Here is an 11,277-nt window from a genome sequence, read left to right on the forward strand (position 1 = left end):
TTGAATATTTAGTCAGAGGAGATAAAGTGTTTCTACCCTATGGAGACTGAACAATAACTGGGTTTACTACTGGTTATAGGTTCAAGCTCTCATGATCAGGAGTCTGTCAGATCTACGTCATAAGATGGCAAACAGGGAAACCAGTCCTCTATAAGATAACCACATCTGACCTTGACGTGGTTTTTTTTGTTGGCCCTTTAAGTTTAGAGTACATAGCTGGACATAATAATAGTCTATTAATATAACGTTATTTCCTCCTCGTGGTTACAAAGCACACCATCAGCGGCTGAACATCTTAAACATCTTAAACACCTCCAGTCTGACAAACTAGCTTATGTTAATCCATTATGACACAAAAACATATTCACTTAATGTCTTTACATGTGTCAGCTTTAGTCATAAAGAGCTTAGCCGCTTTGTTTAGTGTTAGCGTGTTGACAGGTGAATAAAATCCAGCGTGACGCAGAGGACGTCGGGTGGTAACCACGTTCACGTCGTTTAAAATGACAGTATAATACAAGCACGAACACAATATACTCACGTTTTTTTATGTGGTGGTTGTTTTCACAGGCTCAGTGGTTAAATGAAGGAAAGTATCAACGTAAAACTCGTTATCTCTGTAGAAGTGTCAATTTATCACAAGTGAGACGACGCTTTTCCGTTACGGATTTTCAAAATAAAAGGATGTTGAATTTGTTTTTGTAGGGTTTGGTGATTCTTCATAGTGATTAATAATGTCACATTTGGCTAGTTTATGTAGTATAGGGACACAGATGAATTACAGATTGTGTAATGATACCCGGGTCGTTTTCTGGTCATTTACTTTCACGTTTTGAAACGTTCCATTTGGTTTTAAATTGAAGAACCAAATTCTTTAAATCTTCACTCCCGCTAGCTTGATTAATTCATATGTCGCAACTCAGTCGCGCTGAAATGACGCAGCAGTTTCTAAAAGAACTGATCCGGACATGGCGGCGCTGCTGAGAGGTGTCCGAGCTGGAAGGACACTCCGGGGGCTGTGCAGCGGTAACATTGAGTCACCTAATGTTTGTTTTTGTCCTCCCTGTTATTGACAGCTAAATAATTTACCATGCATTTTCCTTCCCTGGTAGTCGTTGCATGTAGTGAAGCTGCAAAGTCACTTGTTACAGAAGGTGAACATGAAGGGCAGGATTTGACAACATTATGTGGACTGTAGGTGTAAAATCGTAATCATTGTGCGCAGAATGGTAGATTGACTTGGATAGGCTTGTGTGGATCCTTAAAAACAATCATTACACGTTTAAAATGTCCCATTTAAAGTATGTTCATCCTCATCTGTCTGTAGTGCTGTTAGCACTGAAGCACAATAATCACTTTTTATTTAAATGCTAAAACAGTGTTTTCATCCTGTAAGATACAAGATAGTTAAAGGGGATATATCACCCCCCGTTCCCACCTATTCAAACAGTCCCATGTGATCTAAATGAAATATCGGTGTTCTGCTTTGGTCCAAATATAACATGAACCAAGCAACAGAGGAGGTTTGTGACCCTGTAGAAACCAGCTCTCTCAGAAAGCTCTGTTTTGGCGTGTATGTCTCTTTAAATGCAATAAGACCCCTTTTAACATCTCTCTGCTGTAGAGACAATAAAAAAGGGCAGACCTGCACAAAAGTTTTGATCTAGGCTGGAGGTGGCAATTTTATTGCCATAATCCAATTTATGATGTCACAAACTCGGAAAACTTGGGTTGATAGACACTTAGGTTACCGAAACAAATGTTGATAAACTCTGTAAAAGGGGATTTTTCATAATGTCCCCTTTGACTCAAATAGCTCTTCATTTTGATATTTGACACTTTTATGCACTTCCGACAAAGCAGTATTCTCCTACAAATGTCTTTACTTTGAATGTGTTGATCGTGTATTTTGAGGGAAAAAAGCCTCCAAGTGTTTCTTATATGATCTGATCTTCTCCTCATGTGAAGAAGGCATAGGATTGCGTAGAAGTTTGTAGCGATTAACAAATCACGTCTGGGCTTTAGGATGTGAATGTTGATGTGACAGTGGTGCACAAAGTTTTAAAGAATTTGAGGCATTTAGCTTTACAAATATTCACTGTTTAGGATGTATAGGGGATATGTGTTATGCCATTCCAGGGGAAAATATCTTCTGTTTGATACAACCACCACGTTCAGGAGATGTAGCATTATGATTGTGACATAGCTCAGTGTTACCGTAATTTTCTTCAGTTTTAAATTTTAGTTTGTGCCAAAACTAAACCACTTCAGCCAAAACCAATTTTTCAAATTCTTCCATTTAGATGGGTACTGTAACTTTCTGCACTACAAAGCACATAGCTACTGAGTAAAGGGTTAGGGTTAGGGTTAGTGCTGCATTTGCACAGGCCTCTCTCTCTCTCTCTCTGACTCCTAAAAGCGCCTCCTAAAAGCACCTTCGTGGAAGGGCCGTTCTGCAATTTAATCCACTGTTTGGGGGGGGAAATGGGAGCGCTGTATCTCAGGAACTATACACCCTACAGAGTTAAAACGAATTTACCTCAAAATCATAGATATAGGGCAGATTTCTAAAATTAGACCACTTGGCATGAAATGACCCTCCAACCAAATGTTAAGTGGCTAATGAATACATTTCTCTCGCCATGTCCCTTCAGTGGTGTCTGCACCAGCAGCTGCAAACCCCCAGCGCAGCAGTCTGACACGAGGCTTCCACTGTGCAGCACTGAGGCTTCAGGATGAATCCAAATCTGACAAACCCTCTTCTTCCTCCTCATCCACAACCCACCACGAGCACTACCAGGCTCACTCTGCTGAACAGGACACAGCTGCAGCTTCCCATGATGCTTCAGCATCTGACCCTGCAGCCGAGGAGGCTTCCAGGCCAAACACCAGGTCAGGTCATGTACCGTCTATTTAGACAGGACGTTAAACCGCCCGGCACTGACCTGCTGCACTTTTAAAGGACGTTTGTGAAATGACCCCACCGCTTACTTGTTTGCGTGTCTGTGTGAAAGTTACCAGGACCAGAGTGGAGAGCAGGGTGAGGAATACGAAACAGAGGAGCAGCTTCAGGTTCGAATCCTGAACGCTGCGCTGGAGTTTGTCCCGCTGCACGGCTGGTCCATGGAAGCCATTGCTGCTGGTGCTGAGGTGAGCCGAGCCGCTTCATGAATCCAGACCATAACAAACCTCAAACCCTTCTCCTTCTACTTCTGAGGGTTTATTCAGAATATTTTTAGAATAAATTGGATTTAAAAATAGCAACACTTTAGTCTTTCAAATTGCAGCACCAAGATTGTGTCTGTTTATTTAACATCTTTACATTTCACACATTAATAACTCAGCAGATGTAGTGATTTGTCAAATTGAATGAGTTATATGTCCATTAACACAAAAAGGACACTGACACAGAATAGAATCTAAATCATTCCTGTGTGAAGGCTTCGGCTGATTTTTGTTGTATGACCTTTGTTCTTTGTTCTTATTGTTGTGTTTGCACCAGACGCTGGACCTGTCCTCTGCTTCCACCGGCATGTTCTACAACGGAGCTGGAGACCTGGTGCTGCACTTCGTCTCCCACTGCAACTCGCAGCTGACCGAGATCCTGGCTGAACAACACAAGCAGGTCCAGCTGGGCCAGGCCGAGTATGAGCACATATACACGCACACACATGCGAGCAGGCACACACACACACGGTCTAGTTTCGTCCCTTTTAACACACAGTGACCTCTGGCTTTTAAAAAAAGAAAGCTTTCTCCTTTTTCGCTTGCAGATAGCTTTGACAACTTTGTTTCAGGCAAAAAAGCACGGCTGACTTTCTAAGAGATGCTGTAGAGACCAGACTGAGGATGCACATCCCCTACATTGAATCATGGCCACAGGTACGTTGGTGAAGATTACTTGTGACTTCTTATAATTGTTATTCTTTTATACAAACATTGCTGACAGGGCCAGGTGAGATGATTTTGATAGATTACTCACTGTGCATATTCTTGTTCAGGCAATGAGCATCCTTCTTCTCCCTCACAACATCCCAAACAGTCTGAAGCACCTCAGCTCACTGGTGGACGATATCTGGTTTTATGCAGGTGACCGATCAACAGACGTGAGTGGATCTGGTTCAACTCTGTCCCCTTCTTCTTGTTCTTCTTTTTCTGCTTCTTCTTCTCACACCCTCCTCCCCTTTCTTAAAACCAACACTTCCACTTCATCCACGTCTGGCACTTCATTGATTACGACCCTCACCTACCACCTCATGAAAAAGACTCTCTACTTATAAGCTGACTCAGGCATTTAAAATATATTAATTCTATGATACCTCCAGCCAAGAAATAAAATAAACCAGCGTATGACAGACTGCAAGAAGCCATTTCAAATATAGTGATGACTTCAAAATGGGAATGGTTTAAAGCAGACTCATAGTTCTTCATTGACACTTCATTAAAGAGTATCCCTTTAATGCGGTTATGACACTCGCCCCATGTCACTTCATTATATCCCCATATCAATTTCTCTATCTATTTATCTATGTACAGAGGATGTGGTGCTCATTTCAGTGGACGTGGGTTCGAGTCTGGCCTCAGCCCTTGGCTGCATGTCGTTCTCTCCTCCCGGCATCTCCTGTTTCTCTTTCGCTGTCCTATTAATAAAGGCAAAAATTGGCCAGAAATGATATTTGTGTTCTATATTTAAACAAGTGGGATGAAGACTTGTTTCTTTATATGTTTAAATTAAAGGTTTATTGGGTTTAAAAATAACAATCTCTCTCTCTCACCCCCCCTTCTTTTTGAAGATGAACTGGTACACCAAGCGGGCTGCACTGACGGGCATCTATAACACCACAGAGCTGGTCATGGTTCAGGATTCCTCTCCAGATTTCCAGGACACCTGGAACTTTCTTGACAACCGCATCCAGGACGTGGTCAACATGGCGGGCACTGCCAAACAGGTAGAGTGAAGTGCTTCTGTGTGTTTTTGTGACTGACCTCAGCTTGTATTGTACTCCCACATCACAACCTGTGTTTGTCTGAACATGGGGCTAGATGCAGAGGCTGGATTATATCCCGCTGGTTCAAAACAATGAGTTATACAGGGAATCAAATCAGATGATGGGCCACTATTTACATTTTATTTTACATTATTCTTCAATCACGTTCTAAATTGTGGCTTTCATTTTAAAGGTTCAGTCGACTGGTGAAGCCGTGGTCCAGGGGCTCATGGGAGCTGCTTTCACAGTAAGTCACTGCCTCATGTTCACCATTCAAGCAGACTGTTAGTATCTTTTTAGCCTTTTAAAAGCTCGACACTTGCTTCAGTTATATAAAGTTTTTTTTCTTAGTGTCTTTAAACATTTTAGATTGATTAAGATAAGTGGTCTCAACTTGTGGGTCGAGACCCAATTGTAGGACACGGAGCCGTTTTCAATCGGTCGTGAATGTGTCCCTGGCAAAATAAAGTGTCATGAAACACTTTGTAAACATACATGTTTAGTTCCTTCTCTTTGTTCTATCACGTTTTCATCATCTTCGGCTCAGTTTTTTCATCTAATGATCTCACAGGTTGAAAGATATCTGTCATTTGGGTCGCAATTTTTCATCAGGAGATGATGGTGGGTTCTGAGGCTGGACCAGTAAAGAACCACAGGTTTAAATCATATGTGAAAACTTATGGATGCATTGATATTCATGTCCATTTTATTTGTCTTGCGTTTTACAGCTGAAAAATCTCACAGGACTGAACCAGAAACGATGATACCAAAAGCGTCTCCCTTGGATTGATCCTAACCATCTGGCTTGTGTCATGAGCTGAATATCAATTTTATTTTGGCTCTTATTTGTTATTTACTGTAAGTGAACTCATCAGCAAAGCAACTATTATTCATCACCGGCCAAAGGTCTTTGTTTCTGCTCACCCTCAGGACCAGAGGATGTGTCCTGCTCTGTTTCACTGTCTAAGATTGAACGCTCCTACTTCCCTGCAGCTGACATAAAGAGCTGTGAATTTGTTGTCAAAACTTAAATAAAAGAGTTATTCTTGTCTATTAAACACGTCTTTGTTTTCTTTTTTCTTTTTTTAAATCACAAAGGAGATTGAAAGTATTCATTTTTAGCATAGATTATTTTGAATTTCTGCAATAATGCTTTAGGAATCATCACGATGAATCAAATGCTGGACTTGTAATTTATTTTTTTTACACGAAAGTGTCAGGGCTTTTATTTTGAAAAATAATTCGAAGGCGTCTATGACCCGGATATTGAACGAATACCCGCCTCCATATGATTATACTAACCAATCATCATGTCGGAGTAGCTCTGATAGCCAATCAGTGGACGGTAAATATTTCCGTATAGCTCTTCAGTCCGAAACAGCGGTAGCAGTGTGTGGACGCTTTTACGACGTACTTTTTGGTTTATTTCACCCAAATAATGCCGTATGCTAACCAACCCACGGTGAAGATCACAGAACTGTCAGACGAAAATGTCAAGTTTGTCATTGAAAACACTGATTTGGCGTAAGTTCTAAAGGGTCCCTTTGGAGAGAGAGAGAGTGTAAATCAGAGAGCAGCCATGATAGTTTAAGGCTCTACGTCTGTTGTTTCAATATTTACAACGTGTAGATTACACACTTTTAATAAGTAACGTTAAAAAAAAAGATAGTACACAATAATTAATGTTGCCTATTTACGTATTCTATTGTAATTTAAGTGTGTGTGTGTGTGTGTGTGTGTGTCTGTCTGTCTAACATAGATATTTTATAGTCTGTCAATTAATAGTAATAATTAAAATCTACAACATTTAAAACATTCAGGGTATTTTCTCTCACTTACTGAAGTCTTAACTGATCTACACAAACATCCCTGTGTCCTCTCTTTAGGGTTGCGAACTCTATCCGCCGAGTCTTCATGTCAGAAGTTGCCACAATAGGTAAAGTCACCTTTAGTTTTCTGTTGTTTTTATAGTTTTATCATTTCTAATGTAACATGTTGAGGTCTTTTACTCTGCTTTATAGTTATTCTTGTTCACACTGAACACGTCTGTTTGTGTTGAGATCCTTTATTCAGAGGATGTTTCTGAGCGGATGGAAACATTTGCTTTTGAACTTTTTGTGCAAGAAATGTGCCTAAAATCAATGTGCACACTTTTCAAATTGAAAGGTGTCAGTCATCATTTCCTCTTTTAGACATTTCTGTCAGTAGAGATTGGTAAAGTTCAGAGATGAAAAGGAAATGTCCTGCAAAAACACAAGCAAACTATTTGCTTTATACAGTCCCATTTCATGTCGGAAGAAGTGAAGTCGTGGAAGCGGACTGATAATTTGAACAAAGTTTCAAGCTATTCTTTGTTTTTTTAAGTTCTTTTTAGGATAGGACGGCTGGAGAGAGGCAGGAAATGTTGGAAGGAGAGAGTAAGGGATGACGTGCATTAAAGACCCAGTGCCACTGCGACAAGGACTATAACTTCTGTGCATGGGGCGTTCGACATAACTGCTGGGCTATCTGTGTTCAAACTATTAGATTTATTTAAAGCAGACATTTTCTACCTGAAAAACTAAAAGAGGAGAAAGAAAATATAATGTCTTTTAGAAAGAGTGACAGAGAGCCAGCATGCATATGATGCTATTGTTTCCAGAGCACAAACGTCTGGCACGTCATCGCAGGAAAAGTTTTGGTTGGAATAGTAACTTTAAAAACATCTCCGTGGTATTTTCAGGATCTTTGTGAATATTTTCCCAAGTGGAATCTTAAAACGAACGTGGCGATTTTGACAAATCATTTAATCTGTTTTTGCGACAGGACAACAACACGTTCCCTGTAAAAACACAGGGAACCCTTTTGCAAAGTCAGCTCAACGGGATCGAGGCATTTTGACCTTTTATTACTTTGTCAGCTTTTTCAACTGTGCCTGAGCTTCTCCTTAAAAAAAGTTGTCCAAAGTGTCATCATTGGGAAATGTTCTTCCTGCTGACACTTTTCTTTCTTTTTCATTTTTTTTATTTGCAGCAATTGACTGGATCCAGATTGATGCCAATTCCTCAGTGCTGCATGATGAGTTTGTTGCACACAGAGTCGGTACGTGTGTTCCTCACTGCTTCATGAATGCGTCTCGAGGACAGTGTTTTGATGTGATTTATTGCAGTAACACAGAGTGTGAAGCCGCTTTCTCAACATTTGATGTTTCCGTCTCCGTCAGGTCTCATACCTCTCACAAGTGACGACATCGTGGAGAAACTGCAGTATTCTCGGGTGAGTACGGGCAGTGAGAATCATCTGTCAAAGATCTTTTCTTTCTGGTAGAGAGGCTTTATGTCTCTTTTTTTTCCCTTGGAGGACATGCATCATTTTCTGTCTCTGATCCTCCTGCAGGACTGTACCTGTGATGACTTTTGTCCAGAGTGCTCCGTTGAGTTGACGATGGACGTTCGATGTACTGAAGACCAGACACGTCATGTGACCTCTCGTGACCTTTTGTCCAATAACCCAAGAGTCATCCCAGTGAGTTTTCTTCTCTTTTTTTTTTTTTGGCCTCCTTTGACTGATCTTTGGAGGGATTAACAGAAGAAGAGACACACACACACACACACACACACACACACAAAAACAAAAATGCGAGGCAATCTGACAGTGTCTGTGTGTCTGAATTGTAACCTGTAATCATGACTATGCACTCGTTCATTGCAATTGTTTTTTCTGAACTTATTGTCTGTGAACTGTTTTAATCATGTACTATTTATCATGACGTGTGCTGCTGCCCTCTTGGGTAGGTCACTCTTGTGAAAGACATCTCAATGCGTTAATTACCTGGTTAAATAAAGGTTAAAAAAAAAAAAAGCACATTTCTTCTTTGTGCTTTCCAGGTCACTTCCAGGAGTAGAGACAACGATCCCAACGACTATGTTGAACAAGACGGTAAGCTTCATGCTGTCTTGGATAGTAATACTAGCCGTCCATTGTTATCATGTACTTCACAGATGAAACATTTACCTCTCTCTCTCTTTACTTCTGTTTACATGATTTACCGACACAATGCAGACATTTTACTGGTGAAGCTTCGTAAAGGTCAGGAACTACGGCTCAGAGCGTACGCTAAGAAAGGCTTCGGTAAGGAGCACGCCAAGTGGAACCCGACAGCAGGGGTTTCCTTTGAGTACGACCCAGACAACGCTCTGAGGCACACCGTCTTCCCTCGCCCTGAGGAGTGGTATGTTCTCATTATAATATGGTTTCCTCACAACGCCTCAATGTGGAGTTTATAGTCGACGGTTGACTGATGACTAACGTTCCTGTTTCCTGCCGTGTTCGCAGGCCGAAGAGTGAGTATTCAGAGATCGAGGAGGACGAGGTTCAGGCTCCCTACGACCCAAACGGAAAGCCAGAAAGGTGAGGACGGGGGACTCTTCTTCACCTTTAAGTTGATCAGGGTGAAGTGGGTCTCTGAGTTGAGATGTGTAGGACATGAAGGTGCCCTGTTTTAGAAATGGTTGTTTTTCATGGATTTCTTCCCCCAAAAGAAGCAACAGAAGCAGATCTGTAAGTGTTAGATTTATGAATGAAGAGCAAGCTTTAACTATCAAACATGAACATGTTCATTAACTTCTTGACTCAAATGTACAACAACTTGCAAAATGAAAAGCAAATGAACATTACTGCCTGCTATCTGCACTTTCACTTGAATGGGTTTACAGTCTGGGCATAGCAGGCATCACTCCTCACTTATGACTCGCCTCTTCACAGGTTCTTCTACAATGTCGAGTCCTGTGGCTCCCTGCGACCAGAGACCATCGTCATGTCAGCGCTGGCCGTCCTCAAGAAGAAGCTGAGCGACCTGCAGACTCAGCTGAGCCACGAGATCCAGAGCGACGTGCTCACCATCAACTGAGAGCTGCTTCTTCACAGAGCACAACCTGCATTCACACAGCTGAGGACTCATTCAGGTCACATCACAAATGTCCAATCACTGTTTACTGACTCCTAGGCTCAGATGTGTTTGATGTCAGGGATATTGGAGCTGGGGGAACTTTGAACCAGTAAGAGGTTATTGTTGTTTTTTTGGACCAACATCTTTGGAAATGTTTGGTTAAATGTCCTGTTTTGGTAAAAATCGCTCTTTATTAAGCAACCTCCAGGCACATCATTTCAAACTAGATTAACTTAATTTCCTTCATTTGGCTGAACATCCTTGAGATAATGTCGGCAGTGATTGTGACATAAGCTGTGTCAAAGCCTCTAGCACAGGTCGGTGTCTGAAAGGGAGTTTTTCTCAGAAGGAGGATTTGTTGTTATTGTAACGCTGACTGTTAGATTATTGTTTGTTTAATTTCCCTTTTTTAAATAAATATGTTTGACAAACATGGTGGTTTTTCATTGACTAGTTCTTTATTGTGATGTTTTATTTTTCAACATGGGCAAAAATTAAAACACTTAGTATCAGTTATGAGAAAAATGAACCAGGAGAGGTAGAATTTTTATGGATTCATCTAATTGTCACTTATAACAAAAACTATTTTTTTCTAAAGTGGAAAATAAAGTAATTTCCTAACTACTTATCTCGTGTGTGTGTGTGACACTGATACTGAGTAGTTGGATTTTATTCTCAACAATTTAAAAATAATGAAATTACAAGTTCTCTTTTTTTCTTGTATGCCAGGCTTTTGAAACTCCCAACTCTCCAAAAGAAACTAAAATAAACAAACTATAAAAACAATTTACCTTTTGCATTTAAATTACAACAAGTCTATATATATATATATATATATATATATATATATTAAATATGTAGCAATGATAAATTATGTTTCAAGTAGGCTATGGAAGATTGAAAAATCACCAAAAAAATGTGCAATAAGCATGAGGGTAATGATTTACCCTCATGCTTATTCATGATTTTTGCATGATTGAAATGAGTTTCCCAATTCTGTATGTGAAATTTCTAAATGCAGAAAATAGAAACATTTTATTCTCAAGAAGGACCCCTCGAAAGACGCTGCAGAATTTTTACTTGAATGGCATGCCCACCAATAACTGTAAACACCGCAACTCATTTGTATTTCAACGACAACAAATTGTTTTTCAATTTCTTTTTTTTTTTTGCCTTAAAGAAATGTAAAGCCAACATTACTGGAATTAACGTAATATTTTTTAAATTCAAGCACAGTAACGACGGTGAGAAAGCACAACTTTTAATCAAGTTTTCATTAATTATTATTATTATTATCATTATTGATAACAGGAGTAGTTTTATTTGTATTAGTATTATCATTATTTAATCTATCTTAATATT

At 40.0% G+C, this 11,277-nt stretch overlaps 2 protein-coding genes across 2 annotated transcripts; both read left to right on the top strand.

The window, feature by feature from the left end:
* The first annotated feature begins 895 nt into the window (after nt 1-895).
* coq9 (coenzyme Q9 homolog) lies at nt 896-6,046 on the top strand. The gene is made up of 9 exons (XM_079345982.1): nt 896-1,026; nt 2,655-2,892; nt 3,015-3,150; nt 3,503-3,645; nt 3,798-3,882; nt 4,002-4,106; nt 4,794-4,949; nt 5,182-5,235; nt 5,717-6,046. Exons 1-9 carry the CDS (start codon nt 969-971, stop codon nt 5,750-5,752), a joined length of 1,011 nt encoding a protein of 336 aa, XP_079202108.1. The 5' UTR covers nt 896-968; the 3' UTR covers nt 5,753-6,046.
* A 272-nt stretch (nt 6,047-6,318) lies between these two features.
* On the top strand, nt 6,319-10,348 carry polr2c (RNA polymerase II subunit C). The gene is made up of 9 exons (XM_079345719.1): nt 6,319-6,512; nt 6,875-6,924; nt 8,001-8,069; nt 8,191-8,243; nt 8,364-8,492; nt 8,855-8,906; nt 9,030-9,198; nt 9,303-9,377; nt 9,732-10,348. The coding sequence occupies exons 1-9, from the start codon at nt 6,427-6,429 to the stop codon at nt 9,874-9,876; spliced, it is 828 nt and encodes a 275-aa protein (XP_079201845.1). The 5' UTR covers nt 6,319-6,426; the 3' UTR covers nt 9,877-10,348.
* The last annotated feature ends 929 nt before the right edge of the window (nt 10,349-11,277 follow it).

The sequence above is a fragment of the Symphodus melops genome, assembly GCF_947650265.1.
Source record: "Symphodus melops genome assembly, chromosome: 6".
In the NCBI taxonomy this organism is placed as follows: domain Eukaryota; kingdom Metazoa; phylum Chordata; class Actinopteri; order Labriformes; family Labridae; genus Symphodus; species Symphodus melops.